This window comes from Ochotona curzoniae, unplaced genomic scaffold, assembly GCF_017591425.1.
Source record: "Ochotona curzoniae isolate NIBS_2020 unplaced genomic scaffold, NIBS_Ocur_1.0 scaffold_4683, whole genome shotgun sequence".
Lineage (NCBI taxonomy): Eukaryota > Metazoa > Chordata > Mammalia > Lagomorpha > Ochotonidae > Ochotona > Ochotona curzoniae.
The window spans coordinates 29,502,286-29,523,854 of record NW_024467121.1 but is presented as its reverse complement, the minus strand read 5'-3'; the positions used below and the strand labels follow the sequence as shown (position 1 = coordinate 29,523,854).

At 34.8% G+C, this 21,569-nt stretch overlaps 1 protein-coding gene across 6 annotated transcripts in view; it reads right to left on the bottom strand.

Moving 5' to 3' along the window:
- ARID4B (AT-rich interaction domain 4B) overlaps positions 1-21,569 on the bottom strand; it is a 106,736-nt gene that overhangs the window by 20,231 nt on the left and 64,936 nt on the right. For 3 of the 6 annotated variants that reach the window (XR_005882489.1, XR_005882490.1, XM_040967892.1), the window contains exons 13-17: positions 20,020-20,114; positions 18,625-18,722; positions 17,487-17,727; positions 16,997-17,166; positions 16-100 (exon numbers count right to left, since the gene is read on the bottom strand). Coding sequence is in view for 4 of the 6 variants with exons in the window: in XM_040967892.1 (XP_040823826.1) it covers positions 16-100; positions 16,997-17,166; positions 17,487-17,727; positions 18,625-18,722; positions 20,020-20,114 (689 nt within the window). In the remaining 2 variants the exon portion in view is untranslated. Of the gene's footprint in view, positions 1-15; positions 101-4,137; positions 4,258-12,725; positions 12,987-16,996; positions 17,167-17,486; positions 17,728-18,624; positions 18,723-20,019; positions 20,115-21,569 lie in introns of all 6 variants that reach the window. The other 3 variants (XM_040967888.1, XM_040967889.1, XM_040967890.1) reach the window with 3 other exon arrangements.

Genomic DNA, 21,569 nt, shown 5'->3' with positions numbered 1-21,569 from the left:
CATTTAGCAAAATACCTTTATTTTCTTCCGATGTTTTATTTTTGGCACATTTTTATCAGCAGGTCTCACTATTTTATCTGCTTTAATCCATTCATCATATCTAAAATGAAAAGAAACTAATTTATATATGCACACATATACCACAGAAGCAACTATACTATGTCAAAGAGAATTTCATATGCAGAATTACAGAAGTTTAGAACTGAGTAAGACTTCAGAGGTCATTTAGCTCAACTATCTGGTTTGGTGAAGAAGCTACAATACTTATTCAGAGAGTTTGTAATGTTTGTTGTTACTGGTTGAGCCAAGAATAGAAAGCAAGATCTCTTGCCTTCTTTCTCTGCTTTAACGCAGAGGAAAAAAAAAAAAAAAAAACACAATAAAAATTGAGAAAAAAAATTTTTTTCTACACTTTTTTCCCTTTGTTTTATACTTTAAGCAGCAAGTATGAATTTTTTCCCCACTACACAAGTCAGGAAAATAAGTGTGATACGACAGATATGACATGGCATATTGGCACAGTGTGATGGAAAAGGATCTTGTTATAACTTGCAGATAATGCAAAATCACCTAGGGAAAAAAGTGTCTTCTCACAAAATACTAAAAAGATTACTGAGCCAAATTATCCAGATTAATTTTCAGATTTATTTATTTTAAAGGCAGAATTACAGAGAAGAAGAGGTGGGTAGAGAGAGAGAGAAAGAGAGGTCTTCCATCTGCTAATTCACTCCTCAAATCGCCCAATTGCTAGAGCAGGGCCAGACCAAAGCCAGGAACCAAGAATTCCATTTGCAATGGAATTCCCACTATCGTGCCAGGGGCCCAAGCATTTGAGTCATCTTCCACTGCTTTGCCAGGTACATTAGGTCTGACATGGATTAGAAGTCCAACAGTCAGAACTGGAACCAGTACTCACAAATTGTGCTGGAATCACAGGCAGCAGATTAATGTCCTGTGCCACAACACTGGCCCCAGTTTTCCAGTATTCTGATGTTTCCTATAAACACAGATAGCTGGACAATTCCAAGAGCTGAGATGGCCACTTAATTCAGTGATGACAGTCTTCAGGATTTTATAGGTAATAAGTTACTACTGACTGCAATAAAGCTGTGTGCCTAAAACCAAAATGAATGATGGCTCATTTTCGGAAAAATTAAGCTAGGGAAAAGAAACATTTAACAGTTTGTTGTTTAAAAATTACACAGAAAACAGAAAACTCCCTGACATATCTAAATCTAGAACATGAAAACGACTTCTGAATTAAAATGTCCTCAATATTGGAGATATTAAATGAAGTAAGGAACAGATCAAAAGGTAAACAACATGGGTAATTACCTAAGTTCTCACTCTAGTACAGGTCTGGAAAAGTGTCTGTGGCAACCCTCAGGCAAAATTAACCAGCTAGTACAAGCTACTGGTTGCAGCAAAGCTGAGGACCCAACTCCATACAAGCAGTTTTGTTGTGGTGAGCTACTGAAAGTTGCTGAGGGCCACAATGAGAATAATATAGGACAGGGAAAGCAATGGAATGAGTGCTAGGAAACGGTTAACATAACTGCTGCCTACTAGTTATGTGGTTCTGATCAAGCCAGTCTCAACAACAGGAACTAGTTTATTTCCATGTTAAATAAAGGCTGTGTCAAAAACAAAGTAAAAGATAAGAATGTATTTTGAATAGCTTTAAAGCAAGTGTTACTGTACCAAACATAATCCTCCTGCTACTTACACTGGCACAGTAGCAATGACCTAAATATTCCTTTGGTACTTTTAATGTTTCTGTTAATACAGAAATTGTATTATGCTTCATAAGGCAATTAGTTCCTTTCCAAATTTAGGGTTGATCGTGAACATAAAGAAAATATCTCTTCCCTCTGCAAAGTTCAACACAAATTCCTACAGGCTGCTCAATCAGAGTTCAGTTATGAAGCAAAGTCAAAGCTAACCAACTTCATTTAAAAGAGAATAAAACAAGCTGCTTATTTTTCGATGGGTTACAATGAAGATACTTCATAATGGCTACATTTAAGATTAATGTACACTGAACTAAGATAAAACAGGTTTTTTTTTTTAATAATTTTAACAAAGGACTATCTTTTATGTAGCTGGTTTTGTACAATTCTTAACATCAATAAGAAAAAAAAACCCTGAATTTTTGTTTTCTATTTTAAAGATGTACTTATTTAATTGAAAGGTAGAGCTTCTTCAGAGATGGATCCAGAGAGAGAAGAAGAGAGGAAGAGGCAGAGAGATACTCCTTCTGCTGGTTCATTCCCCAAAGAGCCACAACAGCTGGGACCTGACCAGGCCAAAACCAATGGCCAGGAGCTTCATGCAGGTCTCCAGTGTGGGTACCAGGGGCCCAACAACATGGGCCAGCTTTTGCTGCTTTCTCAGATACATTAGCAGGGAGCTGGAATGAAGGTGGAACAGCCGGAAGTAAAACCAGTACTCGTATCAGATGACAGCATTGCAAAAAGAGGTTTAATCCATCATTCCACAATGCAGAGCCCATAAGTTATATGTCAAATTAGGGTAATATAGGAGATTTCAATTTAGGAATAAAAACCATGATGTTATACATCTGTATAAGTTAATACAGAGTATCAAATATAACTAAGGAAAACAGTTACGGTCTCAGAGATATTATGTTCATAGGAATAGAGGAAGATAACTTTATTACTCAGAAATAGTACTGTTGCTTAAATTCTCTTAGGGGTTGGCATGGGGCACAGGATTAACATGCCAGCTTAGATATAAGCATCCTGTATCATAGTGCCAATGGAAGTCCCACATGCTTTATTTCACATCAAACTTGCTAATGTGACTGAGAGGGCAGCAGAAAGCGATTTGATGACTTGGGTCCCTGCCACCCATGTATGAGACCTGGAAGAAGATCCTGGCTCCTGGCTTTCCTGCTCCAGTCCTGAAGGTTGTGGGCATTTTAGGAGTGAACAAGAAGAGGGAAGATTTGCCTGTGATCTCCCTCTCTTTGTTGCTCTTTCAAATAAGTAAACAAATATTTGGAAAAAATTATTAGAAATAACTTTCCTAGACAGCACAAACACATAAGTAATGAGAGAATGGATGTGCAGTAGGGTAGACCGATTGGGGTTCCCTGCCTGAGCTCCACCAGTATTCCCTATTATCCTATACTTTATAGTCACTAGAAAATAAGGGTGATATGAGAGGACTGGTTGATGACAAATGTAAGCAGTAAGTTGTGTTTAGATACAGAGTCTTAGATCAGGCAGATTCCTAGAAAAGGGCAAACTGTAGGATTAACTGTGTATCAGAATACTAATAATGAAACAAGATGGCCCAATTATTCTGGAAAATAGTTTTGTTTTAAAATTCCCACTGAATATTCTGTATGGTTTTAAGAATTCCTTGGAAAACTTTCTGGTTCTGTTTTATATTGAAATAATTATGTGATAAGATGAATATATAAGTATTAAGTAATATGATTCCTTTATTATTTGACTTCTTTATTATTTTAGAGCACTTTCACTAATTTTTTTTAATCCTTTAACTTTCTCTGGGGGCTTTTCTTTTCCTATCTAGATTTACATTCTCACTACAACTTTTTAAAAAATCTTATATATATATTTTATCATTACAGCTAATAGGTTTTTAAAATCACAGTGCACTTTAAAAAAACCTACCACAAACAAATTTATTTCACATAATAGAAAACTTTAACAAGGGAATAGAATTAAATTATACTATAGGTTTGTCAAAAATCAGGAAGTGGTGAATTAAAGAACAGAAAAATGAACTGTTAAACAGTGTAATAATATTAAAATAACAATAGATGGCATTTCAAGGTCTAGTTATTTAGCACAGAGAAGGACAACTGACCAGGGACTAAAAAGTCTCAATAAAATAGCACCCATGGAGAGGAAGAACAAAGCAGAGGTTGAGACCAGTAATAAAAACATGCTGTCAGACAAATATTTTAAAACTTAAATGAGGTGGGTCTGACACGATAGCTACTGGCTAAATTCTCCCCTTGTATTAGCCGGGATCCGACATGGGTGCCAGTTCGTGTCCTGGTTGCTCCAGTTGCTATGCAGCTCCCTGCTTGTAGCCTAGGAAAGCAGTGGAAGATGACCCAAAGCCTTGGGACCCTATACCCACGTGGGAGACCCAGAAGAAGCTCCTGGCTCCTGGCTTCGGATTAGCTCAGCTCCAGCCACTGCAGCCACTTGATGAGTGAACCAGCGGATGGAAGATCTGTCTCTCCTTCTTGTTGTAAATCTGCCTTTCCAATAAAAAAAAATAATAAATCTTAACAAAAACTTAATGAGGTGCCTGGTGAATCTTACAAGAATAAAAGACAATCTGAGGATAAATTGTAAGATATAACTTCACTGCATTTCTAAACTAGAAACTGTTCCTTTCCTTTAGGTAACTATCAGCTATAGCACTATCCAAGTGCTCTGTTTATTTACAGAAGCATACTTTAGAAGCAAAATAACAGAATATAAATTGGAAAAAATAGGGCTCCGAAAAATCAATATTTTCACATTTCTGTAAGAAAGAACTAGACTAGCATAATTACTAGTGCTAATTAGTTTAAAATTAAGTATTAGTGGGCCAAGAATTTTAATTCCCACATCGGACAATTGGTGTGCCTGGATTCAAGTCCTGCTTTCACTTCTGAACCCAGTGGCTTCCAGTTACTGCAGACTCTTGAAGGTTGCAGCTGCAGTCTCAATTACTTGAATACCTGACATGCCTGTGGAAGACGCAGACGGACTTCAGGGGTCCTAGTTGCAGACTGGTTCAGCAGGCATTTTGGGAGTGAACCAGTAGATGAAAGAAAACTTTCTGAATAAATTTAAAATTAGGCTTTATATATTGAAACACATTTACTATAGGCTTACTAACAACTCCATTTCAAATATCTTGAATAAAAATTAAAATTACTGGAAAACAAGCAGCATTGAGCATAAAATTACACCTAACATACGATTATAAAGTATTACTGAATTCCTCCTTGATGTACCATTTCAAACTATCAATTTACTCCTCAAGGCAATTTCTTCAAGGGATACCTTAATTAGGTCAACAAATCTGAGGATTTAAAAATGCTTACAACACTTTCCTTAGTTAACCTAAACACACGTACACCTGTTTTTTCAGCTATTATGGTCACTGGTGTACACAACAAGGGCTTTCCAACATTCTTCACTTAGCTTTAAGTATCACACAGTAAATGAAGACATTAGAATGCACACTCTGATATGGTTTCTCTACTGCAGAAAATAGCAATTATGGGCAGCAAGTATTTAGAGAAACAACCTAACTGCTAAATTACCAGATTTCTTGCCAAGCCTATCAGCCTGTTACAGTGAGTTATGCTTACAGATACTATAGCTGTAGAAGAGAAAGTTAGCCTACATGGTTGGTCTACAAACAAATTAAACATTTTGCAACTTTTTCTTAGAAACAGCATTTTATGAGAAGGTGAAAACTTGAGTAGACTGGTTTGTTGATACAAAAAGATTATTCAGTTTGCCCTAGACTGAACCTGGTAAACTATGATGAGGAGAGTTAGTAGTTTTCTTCATGACTACAAAATTTGCTACACCAGAGGCTTACTAAATTCTTTTATATCAACTATTAAACAATAAAAAGGTACTGAAACAAATATTAAAAGCAAATATTGAGTTAGAAAATTAAAACTGTGGGTGCATTGTGGCACTGTAGGTAAAGCCATCACATGCAATGCCAGCATCCCAGATGAGCACCAGTTTGAGTCCAGGCTGCTCTACTTCTCATCCAGCTCCCTGCTGGTGGCATAGGAAAAACAGCAGAAAACAGTCCAAGTCCTGGGGCCCCCTTCCACCCATATGGGAGACCTGGATGAAACTCCTGACTCCTGGGTTCCGCCTGGCCCAGTCCTGGCTGTTGAAGCCATCTGAGAGAATGAACAGTGGATGCAATTTTGTCTTTTCTGTCTCTCCTTCTTGCTCTGTAACTCTACCTTTCAAATAAACAAATCTTAAAACACAAAGAAAATTAAAACTGATTAGCCTATACTTTTCAGTTTAGTTATCAGTGAATTATATATAATTAATGCTACAGATGGAATATAGAAAAGAATATGATATTCATCTAAAGTACTAAGGAAAGTATTTTCAAAGTATACATATGATTTATTTTAGTTCTGTTGAAATTTAACATTCAATTAATAGTAAAAAAAAAAAAAAGAGAGAGAGAACATATCCATAACTGACTTATTTGACCTCTGAAGATCTTGCATGCTACTGGTTCTATATAAAACGAAGCTACTAGATGGAAAATCTCTAAAGTCAAAATTTTTACGAGACTCCAAGAATTATTGTGCACAACTAGACATATTCATTGGACAAAAACCTCATGTATCATTATGAGAGGTAAGGTATCTGGCAGTGGATATGCAGCAATGAATATAACAAACACAATTCCTGCTCATAAGGAGCTGACAGTTTAACAGAGAACACACTAAACAGAAGTCACGAAATAACATTACAAACCTGAAACCTTCTAAAAGAAGCCATAATACATTTGGTTTGCTTTTTAAAAATATTATATTAAAATATTGATATGCAGGTATAAGAAACCATTCAGAGACCATGAAAAATTTGCTCTCATCAGAGAAATATAGAAGTTCTATAATTAAAGCTTTATGCTTTATTTTTGTTGGATATACTGATAAATCATCTAAGAAATCATTAAACAATAATAAAACAAAAAAGAACATTGGTCAACCATATATTCTATAAAAGTTAATATGTCCATTTCAATTGAGATTTTGGTTCTTCTGAAACCCAATTTTCAAAACAACAGTGTTAGAAAGCAAATATCTATACCCTGAAAGAATAGTCTCAGAGATATTTTAGTAAAATAATTCACATGCAAAATAAAAATATTTTAAAACTAAATTCATAGCTAAACTGACAAAATATTTAAAAATCACTTAAAATATAAGAAATATAAAAGATGAAGCCTAAAATTTTAATGACTAATCATTAAGATACCAAAATTATCTATATTTTATTTTATGTATAATAAAGACATTTAATTATTGCTGAATAATACACATTTAAAATCCTGCTTCTATACATAAAAGATTAATGTAGGGAAAAATTGAATTTTTAAAAAATGTCACATCTACAATAATTCAGACTACATTAATAATGAAAGGAGATTTCCCCTCCATAATTAAGAAAATATATTAAAAAAAGGAAAAACACCAAGTCATGATGAAAAATAGCTTAGATATCAATAATAAATTTCATAAGCAATTTTGTCAATATAATTTACACATACTTTTAATATTATGGGACATCTAAAGCAAGACTTGTGAAGAGAACTATTGAACAAAATTTCATGCTTTCAATAATGCATCTAAAATATCCTAAAACATATACTTTTCAAAAACTACCTAAGCATATTACTAGCATTTCATATTTCCATTTCATACAACAATGTTAATTCCACATCGAAAACAAAATATTAACAATATAATGAATAGAAATCTGAATCTTTTATCATAGTCATATTTAAGATGTCTTGACACAAGCAGCTCAACAGGGTGGTACAGTAATTATGTATGTAGGTTTTCCTAGGAAATATAAATGTATAAAATTAAAGTATAGGTCTTTAGGCAGAAGTGACATGTAATACTAACAATGTATCATAGAACATTTTACCAAGCACATAAAGACCACAGCAAACCATTAACAACCATGCCACTAACTGTATTTTGTGACACAAACATTCAAACACCCAAAAAGTTTACTTTGTTAATATATGAGAAATTTAGCGAACTTGCTCACATTTAGACAAAAATACTGATGTGTCTGGCATTTAACTAAATAATGTCCAAGTTCATATTCTGCATTAAATGTACCTGCCAGTCTACAAAAACTACTGAATGGAACAAATTCAAGCTTAGTAGTATTCTCAGTTGAATACAGACACAAACTTAAGTCTATGGAATGCAATAAATAATTGAATTGTTACTCATCATCATGAAAGAAATGTTTACTATCATTTGTCTCCAAAACCTACAAAAAAAAGTTTGTCAATATTTACTAGCAAAATCTTTTTAAATAATCTTCATTTTCTATGCCTCTAACTTGCTTTCTATAAAAATGCAGCAACTTCCCAGGGTTATTTCACTTTCTTTTTGTTATCACCAGGATACTTATTTCAAAGCATGTGAACAGAAAACCTTGGTACTCTTTCACCAAAATTAATGCAATGATCTACACAATGAAAGTGTATCATGGATCCAATTACATGCAAGTAAAAGAAAAATATGAAGAACACAGATCATTCTTTATGAGAAAGGAATAAACAAGTTAAACTGAAAAGTGATGCTTAAAATTTAAATCAAATATTTATTTCAAATTCAGAGTTAGAGAGGAAAATACGGGGAGAGAGAGATCTTGCATCCTCTGGTACATAGCCACAGTTGCCAGGGCTGAACCAGGAATCTCAGGTTCCTATGTAGGTGGCAGGGGCTCAGGAACTTGTGCCACCTTCTCCTGCATCTCCCAGGCCATTACCAAAGAGCTGGGTGGGAAGTGGAGCAACCAGGACTAGAAATGATGTCCTTATGGGATACTCACATTACAACTGGCAGCTTTACCTGCTACAACACAAACATCAGTCCCTAACACTGGAAAATGTTAAAGGTGGTAAAGAGTAGAAATCACAGCAAATATTTCCAATAAAATTCATTCAAAGTCCCAGCTCCATTTTGGTTGCTAACCAGGAGACAAGCTGTTTATGACCAAAGGAGGTCACAAAAATACTATCATGTTTCATATACAAATATGAACTTAAGAGATCAAAAAACCTAACGATAGTCAAAACTAGTAAGTTCTTAGAAGAAAACAGAAGATTTTTCACAGCACTAGATTTGATAATGTGTTCTTGGATATAACATTAAAAGCAAAGATAAATAAATTAGATGTAATCAAGTTAATAATTTTACATACCAAAGGATACAATAAAGAATTTGGAAATATGGAACAGGAAAAAATATTTGAAAATCACATATCTGATAGGGATTAATACCCAATCTGATAAGGGATTCACAGTCATGGACAGGATCCAGGATGATGGCTCAATTGGTTAACCCTTACTTAGAAGTGCCAGAATCCCATATGGACACTAGTTTTTGTCCCAGTCAGCTCCCTGATTGTAGCCTAGAAAAGCAAAGGAGGATGGCTCAAGTCCTTGGGACCCTGTGCCCATGTGGAAGACCCAAAAGCTCCTGGCTCAAGATCAGCTCAGCTCTAGCCATTGCGGACATCTGTCTCTCTCCTTCTCTCTATAAATCTGTCTTTACAATAAAAACTAAAACAAACAAAAAAGTCTTCTTCACATTGAGAAAAATAATCAGAATCTATAGGTGCATGGGAAAGATTTCGAATACGGCAATCAAAAGGGATCATGTCTGATTATGAAACAAAACAGTGTGGCAATCAGAAGATTGGTTTTAAAATGCAGTGTGATAATGGCTAACGGCAAGGCAATGAAAACTACCAAAAGATGAAGGTAAGTGGACATCTCTACTCTGAAGATACAAGTCAAGTCTAGAGGTTTTCTTATATTTTTCATTCTCTGAATTAGCTGAGTGAGGATGGGGAGAGAGATGTTATGGATATGAAAAGAAACCAGTAAAATAAAAAGTAGTTCACATTACAAATGAAGGAATGTGAGTGGAAGAAGGATCTACTTGAGATCTATAGCTACGAATTTAAAAGTATTTGGGCTATGAATCTACCTCTGAGGGGAAAAAAATGTAAATAAGTAAAATAAGAGCCTTTTGTGTAGTTGGTTTTCTTTCTTCTTCTTCTTCTTTTTTTTTTTTTTTTTTAAATTACAGCCAGGATCTGCTGTTCAGGCAAAGAATTAAAAGGTGTACAGAGGTTCTTATGCTTTTGTCAGGAGAGTACTACCAAGCAACAAGTGAGCAAAAGAGCTGGGAGACAAAAGCAACAATTGGTTCAAAGAATGTAAGCAACATGTAGAGAGGATTGATGGTATAATTCAACTGAAGCTGAAATATATATAACAGGAACCATTTCTTACTATATTGAGAGCTAAATACATAGATGCTAGTACAGTAGATGTTCATCATGTCAGGAGATTAAAAGTACTGTGATTAAATTTAAAAAGGCACCTGAATGTCGGCAATAAGTGGGACTGAACTCATTTATGAACGCTTTTTACCGGGTTATTTTCCTTCCTGGAGCTCTCCTTCTAAAGAAATCAATTTGCTTAGAGAAATAAGACACTTTAAAGTATAATACATACTTATTTCAAATCACAGACTTAATAATTTCTTATTTTCAGTCTTCTATAATTTCTACATACAAAATAGAACTACTGCCAGCTATTTTACAAGTTTTACAGTTGAAGTTTTAAATATTTATTTATTTTAAAGAGTGAGAAAGAGAGAAAGGAAGCTGAGGGAAACATGAGCCAACCAAACTTGAACCAGCACGCTAACCTGGGATGTCAGAAGCACAAGTGGGCAGTGTAATCTGCTGTACCAGAACACCACTGACTACGGTCACCACATTAAAGTTCTTGTAAAAATTTCTCATTAACTTCATGGTGTTGCAGTAAATGCAGTTAGTGATCCTCATTATAGAAAACACTGTTCTAGGGCCAGCACAGTAGCTCAGCAGCCTGTTCTCCAGCTTCACACACCAGCATACCATATGGGCATTGGTTCTAGTCCCAAGGGCTCCACTTCTGACTTAACTCCCTGTTTATGGCCTGGGAAAGCACAAGAGGATGGTCTAGATCCTTGGGCTCCAGCACCCATGTGGAAGACCTGGAAGAAGATTCTGCCTCCAAATTGGCTCAGCTCTGGCCATTGAGGCCATTTGGAGAATGACCCAGTAGATGGAAGATCTTTCTCTCTGTCTCTCCTTCTCTCTGTAAATCTGCCTTTCCAATACAAATAAATCTCAAGAAAGAAAAGAGTATAGAAGTAAGGAAGGAAGGAAAAAAGGAAGGAAGGAAAGAAGGAAGGAAGGAAGGAAGGAAGGAAGGAAGGAAGGAAGGAAGGAAGGAAGGAAGGAAGGAAACATAGTTTTAAACAAATTCCCAATTCTTTGACTTTGGAGAGGCAAATTGGAAATGAAGGGAGAAAATTCAATCAGTATCAATAATACTATAATCAAATCCTGATATATCTTAAATCACAAGCCACATAACCCAGAAAGTTCCCAATATATTCAACTGCTACTGAATAAATGTTAAACTCAGGGCCCAGCATGATGGCCCAATGGCTAAATCTTCACCTAGCGTGTGCTGGGATCCCATGTGGATGGGATTCATGTCCCAGCTGCTCCATTTCCTACCCAGTACCCTGTTTATCCTGGAAAAGCAGTGGAGAACGGCTCAAAGCCTTGGGACCCTGCAGCCAATTGGGAGACCTGAAAGGAAGCTCCTGGTGGATGGAAAATCTTTCTTTCTGTATCTCCTTCTCTTTGTGTATCTGCCTTTCCAGTAAAAAAATAAATAATCCTAAAAAAAAAAAAATCAATCTTGCAGTTATGACATGACTAAAAGATTTTTTTCAGTTAGATAATACTAAGAATGCCTAAAATACAAATAATACAAATTTTCAAAAATACAAATTTTCCTGAATAAACCAAAGAAAACATACATAAAGAAAAAGTAATTTAACACAACCTAAAAACTGAATCTGTAGCTTGCCTTAGATCTCTAAGTCACTAGTAGTCAAAAAGTCATTTTAGACAGGCAAATTTGTTTACATTTCCAACAATACTGCTTAGAAAACACAAACTTCTGAGCGATCTGAGTAAGGCTGCAACATAGTAGCTGTTAATACCAGATAAGGCCCTCACAAAATAGTGAAATTTTCATAAGAAATCTCAACTTTTAAATCCTTGCCTACATTGATGGAAAGAAATGCTGACTTCAAGACTTTACTGGGCCTGGCACCATGGCCTAGTGGCTGAAGTCCTCGCTTTGAACATGCCAGGATCCCATATGGGCGCCAGTTCTAATCTCGGCAGCTGCACGTCACATCCAGCTCCCTGCTTGTGGCCTGGGAAACAGTCGAGGACGGCCCAAAGCCTTGGGACCCTTGGCCTGTGTGGGAGACCTGGAAGAAGCTCCTGGTGCCTGGCTTCAGAAAGGCACAGCACCAGCTGTTGCGGTCAGGTCACGTGGGGAGTGAAACACTGGACAGAAAATATTTCTCTCTGTCTCTCCTCCTCTATATGTATATATCTAACTTTCCAATAAAAATAAATAAATCTTCTCTTAAAAAAAGAAAAAAACTATTGCAGCAATGTTTTTTTTAAAGCAATGCTGTTTAAAACAGGAAGAGGGAGTCAGATAATTGGCTTATACATGTCAAGCTCAAGTTTTATTTATATTTTCCAGTGATGTTTTTCAATTTTGGGTTTCTCTATCAATCTACATGAATTACATAAAAAAAAAATCAATCATGCAGACCTCAGTTTTCCAGACACTAAGTATATCCTCTTCAAACTGAAAGCATTCAGTAGGAAACTACTAGGGGAGGTATTTACGCACTAAAAACTACATACTTTTAGTATGGCACTATGATCTTAATGTGACTACTATCAAGTCCATAACCTGTTATTAAGTTTAAAAATAAAAAAGTATTTTAGAATTGTTTTTACGTAATAATCACTAGCTAAAACTCAAGTTACCTCACATTCCATCCGCAGTAATGCACCAAGTAAAGGACCTCTCCACCTTCGACATCAGAATCTTTAATACTAGCTTCATACATTTTTTGATTTTTCCCTCGTCCATACCGCACTTGGACTTTCATGCCTGGTGGATAGCATTCAAACTCCTCTTCCTCATTGTTGACATCATCATCTTCATCCTCTTCTTCCTCTTCCTCCTCCTCCTCCTCCTCTTCTGCTTCTTCATCATCTTCATCTTCCTCTTTATTCATTTCGTCTCTTGAAAGGTTTAAAAAATTGCAGAGTTAATAAAAGATACTTCATAAGCTTTTCAGTTCCAAACCACATATATTGATAAAAACTGTGGCTGTGATTGCTCCAGGAATAGGAGGTTCCAAGTGTATGGAACTGAGTTTTAGTTTATTACTAAAAACTGAGTGAAATGACCATGGTTACAGAAAGGCACATTTAGAGAAAATGAAGATTAGAAAATAAGTACATTAAAAGAAAAATTCCAAAGTCAGAAGAATAAAAGTTGTGCTGAATAGTAAGAAACTAGTATGGCCAACTGGGACAATTGTGTTTTGTTTTAAAAAGTGATTTATATCTCTGTTGACAAAAATAATAATATATGTCATTACCTCATTAGGCATACAGGCAACAAAAATAAGGTAAGAAGCACTAAGACACCGTTAAATTCTTCTGTCTTTGGACATTACAGAAGGTGGATGAAGGGAAGCCAAGTAAAAAATACAAAGAAGTACCAACTGTGTTAATAGTGTCTGAAATAATGTCACAAAATCTACAATGCTTACTCGTATTTTAAAGTCTCAGTGACAGTCAAATGAAGAGGTATTTAATGCCTGTGCCAAATGTTTGGCCTAGCAGTTAAGACTTTGGTTAGAAAACCTGCCTCTCTTATAAGGGTGCCGACATTTGAGGCCGTTTTACTCAACTCCCTGCTAACATGCAGCGTGGGAGGCAGCAGGTGCCCTGTGAGCTCCCGGCCTTCAGCTTCACCTGGCTGAACCCTGCAACTGTGGGCATTTGGGGAATGAATCAGTATGTGCAGGTATCTTTTTTCCCCTACATCCTGGACTGCCACATTCAAGCTTCTCAAATAAATCTTAAAAGCTAAAATCTTAATTAAATCAGATGAATTTTATGATAATATCTGAAGAAATTAGTAGAAATGGTGCTACTAATAATAAGTTATGAACACTTTAAAATAAATGTTATGTTTAATAATTTTTTGAACAAATACTACTTTTTTAAGTTACAAAATCATATTTTTGTGTGTAAGAAATTATATTCTTGTATGTCATGGTAAAGAGATTTATCATACATCTCAGAATCATCATAAAGAGAAGAAAAATAAAGAATAAAAAGTCTGAATTTTAAAAAATGAAAACAAATTGTATCTAAACAGAATACACCTGTAAAATGACAATAATAACAAAATCAAACTTTAAAAGTAGTAGTCAGGAACAAGTTTTCATTCAAACTAGAATAAAAACCTAATACATTTTAATAAAATGAAAGCAACCCAAAATAAAACTTCATGTAATGTCAACCTCAGAGACAAACCAAATGAAATTCACTGACATGATACACTGAAGCATAAACAAACAAACAACATAAATACTGGCAATAAACCAAGGAAACCTATCCTATATTTTTTTTAACAAAAAATCAATGGCAAATTCAGAAGGTTATATGCTAAATGAGATGCAAGACAGAATGCTAAGAAAGACATTCTCTGAAACCGTAAAATGCAACCAACACATTGATTCAAAAACTAAGTCAATGCATATACTACACAGTTATACGCATATACACACATAAAAGAAAATATGTGTTTAAGCTGGTTGTCTTTTAGAAAACTACACTTCGGAAAACCAAATATATCTGAATTTAACACCAAATCTTTCCATTTGCATGCTATACTCCTTACAAAGAAACAAACTACTATGGGTCAGACACTGAGTCAGGCATTTTATCTATGACTTTTTAAATCTCCCAAACCTAATAACTTAATTTACATACTAGAAAACAGCTGCATGTTAATCCTTTGCAATTATAAAATTCTTTATTATATTCATAAGTCAATTACAGAGTAGCCTCTATATCTGTAGCTTTGCATCCGTCAGTTTCATTTCCCACAGTCAAGGTTTGCCCAAAATACTAAGTGGTGAATTCCAGAAATAAGCAATTCACAAGGCAGCTTGACGAAATCTCTCCTTGTCTACTATAATCCATCCTGGACATGAATCAACTCTTTGTCTAGTATGCCCAAGCTGTGTACACTAGTATCACATCAGCTACTTGGTACTCCTCTTGGTTATCAGATGAACTGTCACAGCCCATACTTGTATTTAAATAACTTCTCCCACTTTTTTTCTTAAATAAATAGTTCCATAGCATAACAGTAGTGATGCAAAGGAAGCACCCCAAATTCTAAGACATGAGTTGGTACTACATAGTAATGCTGTAGGGTATCTATAAGAAACAACATCGGACAATCAAGCACCGTATTCCTATGCTTCAGTTAAAGACCGGCCACATACATGAAGTCAGTTCAGTAAGGTTACATGCCCTAGGAACAGATAATCACTTTTGCTTGTATAACTACACTCTGATGTTCACACAGTGATGAAATTGCCTGATAACACATTTCTCAACAAGGCTCCTGTTGTTCCATGATTCATGAGTGTACGTATGCTGATTGTTGGTGTCTGTGGTTTTAGAAATCCAAGGGAGCTCTTGGAAAGCAGCCCCTATGAGAGCTACTGTAGAGATGTTAACAACATATAATGCTTTTCAAGAGTATCTACAAATCAGCGCAGTCATACTGCTTAATAATGGAGATAAATTCTTGGAAATGTGTTGTTTGGCAGTTTTGATGTTGCATGAGCATCACAGTGCTCTTATGCAAACTTAGATGGCATACCTTACTGCATACCTAGGCTATATTGTAAACACATGGGACCACTCTCAAATGTAGTCCATACCTCAAAACATTGCTATGTGGTGCATGTCTATAATTATAAATACCTACAGTACATAGAAAGGGCATGTAGATGAAGGTCAAAGAGATTAAAACCTAAAAGTACAATTTAATGAATAATCAGAAACCCCCACCTAAACAACTAATGACAATTTTTAATAAGAAGAAAAATACAGATTCATCACAGTGTCCTGTCAGACAGCAGATGCTCCAAAAACATCAGCAGATCTAAACATCAGATTTGTAGGAAAAAAGCTGAATCCTTATTGAACCTGAATCCTTACTAGGTTTATTACTATGTAAAATAGTCTCCAGGAAGGAGTACTGCAGTTACACATTTATACACAAATAAACAAACAAAGTATAATGAATAAACATTATTACTATATTCATCTAAGTAGACTAGGATATTCTTCCATGTTTTTCCTTTTTTTTTCTTCCACGTTTTTCTGCATATGGCCAACAAAATTTCAGAAGAACAAGATTATCAAGAGATTTTAAGTAAAAACAAAACAAACAAAACAAGTCTTTACTCAGTTCCCTAATAGTTGAGATAATCTCCAGTAGAAGGAATATGTACTTGAGATACATATGCATACACAAAGAAATATAACAAAATACAACAAAAAGTCTTACTAAGCAAGTATTTTGTATGTTCCTTGTTTGCGTGATATGGTCACAAAATCCTGGTCACTCTTATTTAAATGAACTATCAACAATGGAGATTTTTATGTTTTTAAAACCTCAGAAGCAACATTAAGCTCCAAAGTTTACCTATGAAATCTAAGATTCCACTGGAAGTACATCAACTGCATTATTAAAAAGTTTATTATTCCAAAGTGACCAAAACAAGCAATGTTAGTAATGTTACTGTCACACAAAATGCATCTTAACAATGTTGGCCTTTAAAAAACTAATTAGTATTTTTTCCTCTTATTTTTTTGCTTAAGAAATAAACACAACTCTTGAATATATAACCAACATATCATGTACAAAACTTAGAAAAAGACATGTTTCCAAATTTATATGATCTGGTCACTGAGCACAACTTAATTCAGTAAAATCTACTTCTCTCTATCTAAAAATTATATGAATTTCAATGATGAGAGCAAGAATGGATCAAAAACGTGATCTTTCTCGAGATTTACATTGGTAGGGTCTCTGAAGGATGTACTTACATAATAAAGTCAAAGCACTTTTATATCAGATTTAGATTCATACAAAGAACAAAACAAAAATTTTGGCTAACCAAAATTCAGTGTAACCAAAAACAAATTCTTACCCAGATTTTGCTTTTTCTTCCTCAGCTTCTACCTTTATGTTGAGAGATTCATCTACCCTAGTTGTAGCACTGTCTTCCAGATTTTCATCTTCTTCCAATTTTTTAATATTAACTTCTTTTTCCTGATCAGACTGTGTAGGTATAGATTCTAATAAATTCTTTTTACTTCCCTAGAAAAAGATCAAAGGAACTAAAACAACCAAACTAAAAATTTTTACGATCCATGATCTTGACTGTTTAGCAAGAGAAGGAATACAACCAAAACTAACACTGAGTTGATAGTTAAGAAATTCTGCCATTCTGAATACACTAGACAAAAATTTCTAACAGGTATTTGTAGTACATATTATCAAAATTACATAAAAGTCACATCTGAAGAAAATGTACAAATAAAACTGTAATATTATATAATAAATTATTTGAGGGAACTTTACAGAGGATGGGGGATGTTAAAGAAGGCAAAGGACAAGTAACAATATATCTGATTTACCAGAGATGGTTTAATATTTTCCTTTCTTTCAATTTCATCTTCATTTGGCTTTTCTTCTCTCAGTATTACAGTCCTGTCTTCTTCAGCATTTATTTCTTTGACCTCTGCCTCATTTTCTTCTTTAATTTTTATTTCTTTTACATTTTCACACTCCTTACATTTGTTCACAACTTTTTCTGGCAATGCCATTTGAAATTCAATATTTGCTGACCTACAGTACTCCTCAAAACCATATAAGTATCTGGAAACACGAAATTTATTTGATAAACATATTTTAGGAGATATATCCATGTAAGATTTCAGATAGTCATATTACCATTCTATTACAAATAAAAATATCAAAAATTCATTTAAAAAAATTTTGTACTAAGAAGACAGTAATAATACATTAGACAAGTTATAGTAATGTCTATTAAAAGTCTTAGTAATGCACATTGAATTTATATGTCAAGTATTTTTAATGTGTGAGGATTGTATTCCTTAGTATAATCATCAGAATAATCTCAAGAGGCAGGTAGTAATCAGTGATTTTACAAATACAGAGACTGAAGCTTAGTATAACAAGTAAGTGACCCAAGGGCATAGGTAAGAACTAGCAGAACCAGATTTCACAAGCAGATTTCTTTGAATCTAATGTAAAAAAATAATAATAAAACAAATCTTCTATTGGTTTCATCCTCCAAACTCCTAGTACAGCCAAGGCTGTGCCAGGCTGAATCAAGGAACCCAGAACTCAAGATAGGTCTTCCAAGTGGTGGCAGGACTCCAAATAGTTGAGCCATCACCTGTTGCCTCACAGAGCAACCAGAATGGTGCTAAAACTGGAATCAGGACTTTAACGCAGGAATTCCAATATGCAAAGAAGATGTACTAAGTGCTACACCAAATGTTCCATGCAAAAACATCAGCTTTTAAATCTCTAATAAGTATTTTATAAATTTACTTCGCTCCAAAACATTTCTACTCCACATTTCTCATAAATCTTAATATTTGTAACATGCAGACTAGAAAACGCTATCATGAGGTGTCAGTAAAGCTTTCTGATTACTTCAAAGAAATTGCATCAGTTATATGATGAATTCTATTCTGTTTTCTTGGTACAATACTATTTACAGCCATATCAATTACACTAACTTACTTTTTATAAGCACATTTAACATTATATCCTGCAGCTGAATTTAAGACAGGAATCCCAAGATCTTGATAGACCTGTTTCCAAACAGCTCCACTTTCAATCTAAAGGAGGACAAAATAAAATGAAAATTCCAAAACTGAAAGGTGGATTAGGTCTCAGCTTTATGGCTAAGCTCAAGTGTGAAAGTGGAAAGATAATAACATTTTGATGCATGGTATATAAATGGATATAGTATACAAATACACACACAAACACAAGTGTATATTTATATTTAGTGATTCAAATTTCATAGAAAATATCTAACCTGACACATTCTGATTTTGGCTTATAATAATAATCTTTAGTACTTTAACAAACTTCAGATTTACAAATGTTAAAATACTAATCCAAATGTATAAATGTTAAAATATTAAGCCATTTGACTTTTGAACAAACTCAATTACAATATATATGAAACTATCCAGGTTCCTAAATCAAAATTTCTAATGAAACAAAAATTTTAAAGGACTATTTCCCATAAAACTTAAATGCTAATAAATCAAAGTAGCTCTACTGAAATTAGTAAAAGCACTTTATTCTAAAGAACATTCTCAAGTTGATGAATGTCACATATCACAGCTACTTTAAAATAATAATTTTCTGCCTTTGTCCCAAGTATTATGAAAGGATTAAGAATACAAATATATAGTCTAGTGAAAAAGAGACAGTGGTTGTAGGCCCGAGAGGTTGGATAAGCTCACGAAATCCACTAAAAGAGTACCGGGTCTGGCCAGCCCATTTGGGACACAGTGTGGTCACTGAAAAGAACACTGATGGTAGCACCTCTTATTGTCCCTACAGACATGCACTGGGATTGCATGGCATTGACAAGATTGTCCCTGTAGAGTGACAGCTGCGATGGAAAGGAAGAAAATCTCCAAGAAAGGCTTTTGTGAAAGTGAAAGAAGCTACAATCACCTTATGCCCATGTGGATATTTGCTGGGCGGGGCAAACACTAGGAACAACAATGATATCATCAGAGATCTTAACTTTTAAAACTTAAAACCCAAAAGGAGGCCAAGGTCAAGTTTAAAGATGTGTATAAGTCCAAGAATATTTTCTGATCCATTCATTAAAACTTTGCAAAGTGAAAAGAATGTCTACCAGTACTATTGCATTGTGAGTCAGATACATATGAGTTTCATACGCTAGATACATTAAACAGAAAGTTTAATTTTTAAAAAATTTTTAGAAATGTAAATATTATCAATGGAGGCCAGTTCTACATTTCTAAACTCTATTTTCCATTTTCTTTTCCTTATCTCCTTGCATTCTTACCAATAGGCAATAATTTTAGATAACAGACAGCTGAGAAATACACTTAATGAAAAAGATATCTCATGTTTGAATTTACTTACATTATCAAATCCTCCAAGTTTGTGCACAAGCCTGAATAACTTAAAGAGATTCAAATTTCGATATCCAAGCACAGGTCGTTTGTTAATAGGTGTACCTGTTAGAGGAAACACAAAACGTATTAAAGCTATGCTATATTTAATTTAAAATTTCAAAAGATTCAAATAATACCAGAGAATATATTTCATGTAGAATCTAAAAGGAAAAAAATCCCTTTGTTGAGCAAACACATGGTATCTATTCCTAAGCTGTTTTCACATTTTTAAATTTCCTGATTACTGTTTTTGCAAATTTTCAATGATTTAATTCTAACCACAACCTTTTGGAAAGAAAGAGAATAAACATAAGGAAATTCAAACAAAACAAAGCTTTGAGAATTATTGAAATACAATTTGATAAAATTGCAGAAAATATTGAGATATAAATATTCAACTGCTTTACCACGAAAACTGTTTTCATGGTTGTTATTTGTAATTAATTAATTTAGTACTATCCTAAGAAATAATTCTAGGGTCGAACTACAGATTTATCTCATCCACACACACAGAAGGCTGGACAAAAACACCAAAGCCATTAGAAAGTAGTTGTGAAGACAACAAATGCAATCCACAGAGAGTGCTCTGCAAAACTGTGTGCCTGACTTTATGTTTTATTACTCTTCTTTTATATAGATTTAGTAATTACTTTCATTTCATTTTTTCATTTATCTTAGACAAAAGTTTAATAAACATCATACTTCTTAGACTGAGCCTCTGTTCACAGCAAAAATGGTACAGGAATCACACACATCTTACATCAAATGGTGAAAAGGTATTGTGCTGTCCATGATGAAAACAAAGGAAAGACTAACAGTGCCAGCATCTACATATCAGAATTACAAAAAGGGATTTAGAACACATTAATTCCTACAGTGTTGAGGCAATTCCAAATACGAGTACAGCCAGAGCTGAGCTAAGCTGATCTGTAGCCAGGAGCCAGAAGCTGCTTCTGGATCTCCCATGTGGGTATAGGGTCCCAAGGCTTTGGGCCATCCTCTATTGCTTTCCCAGGCCATAAGCAGGGAGCTGAATGGGAAGCGGGGCCACTGGGACATGAACTGGTGCCCATATGGGATCCTGGCGTGGGTAAGGCAAGGACTTTAGCCACTAGGCTACTGCACTGGGCCAAAGCTATGACTTTTGAGGAAACTTTTCATCCAGGGTCTGTGTGCAGATTCCTTTTTATATTATTTATTTTTATTGTAAAGTCAGACTTACAGAGAAGAGAGACAGAGAGAAAGATCTTCCATCAACTGGTAAACCTGCCAAGTGGCTGCAACAGTCAGAATTGGGCTAATCTGACACCAGGAGCCAGGAACTTCTTCTGGGTCTCCCACAGGAGTGCAGTATCCCAAGGCTTTGGGCCATCCTACACTGTTTTCACAATCCATAAGCAGTGAGCTGGAAGGGAAGAGGAGCAGTCGGGATTCCAGTGCATGTAAGGCAAGGACTTTAGCCACTAAGCTATCACATCAGGCCCCTTTGTGCAGATTCTAAAACAGCACTTTGATTTC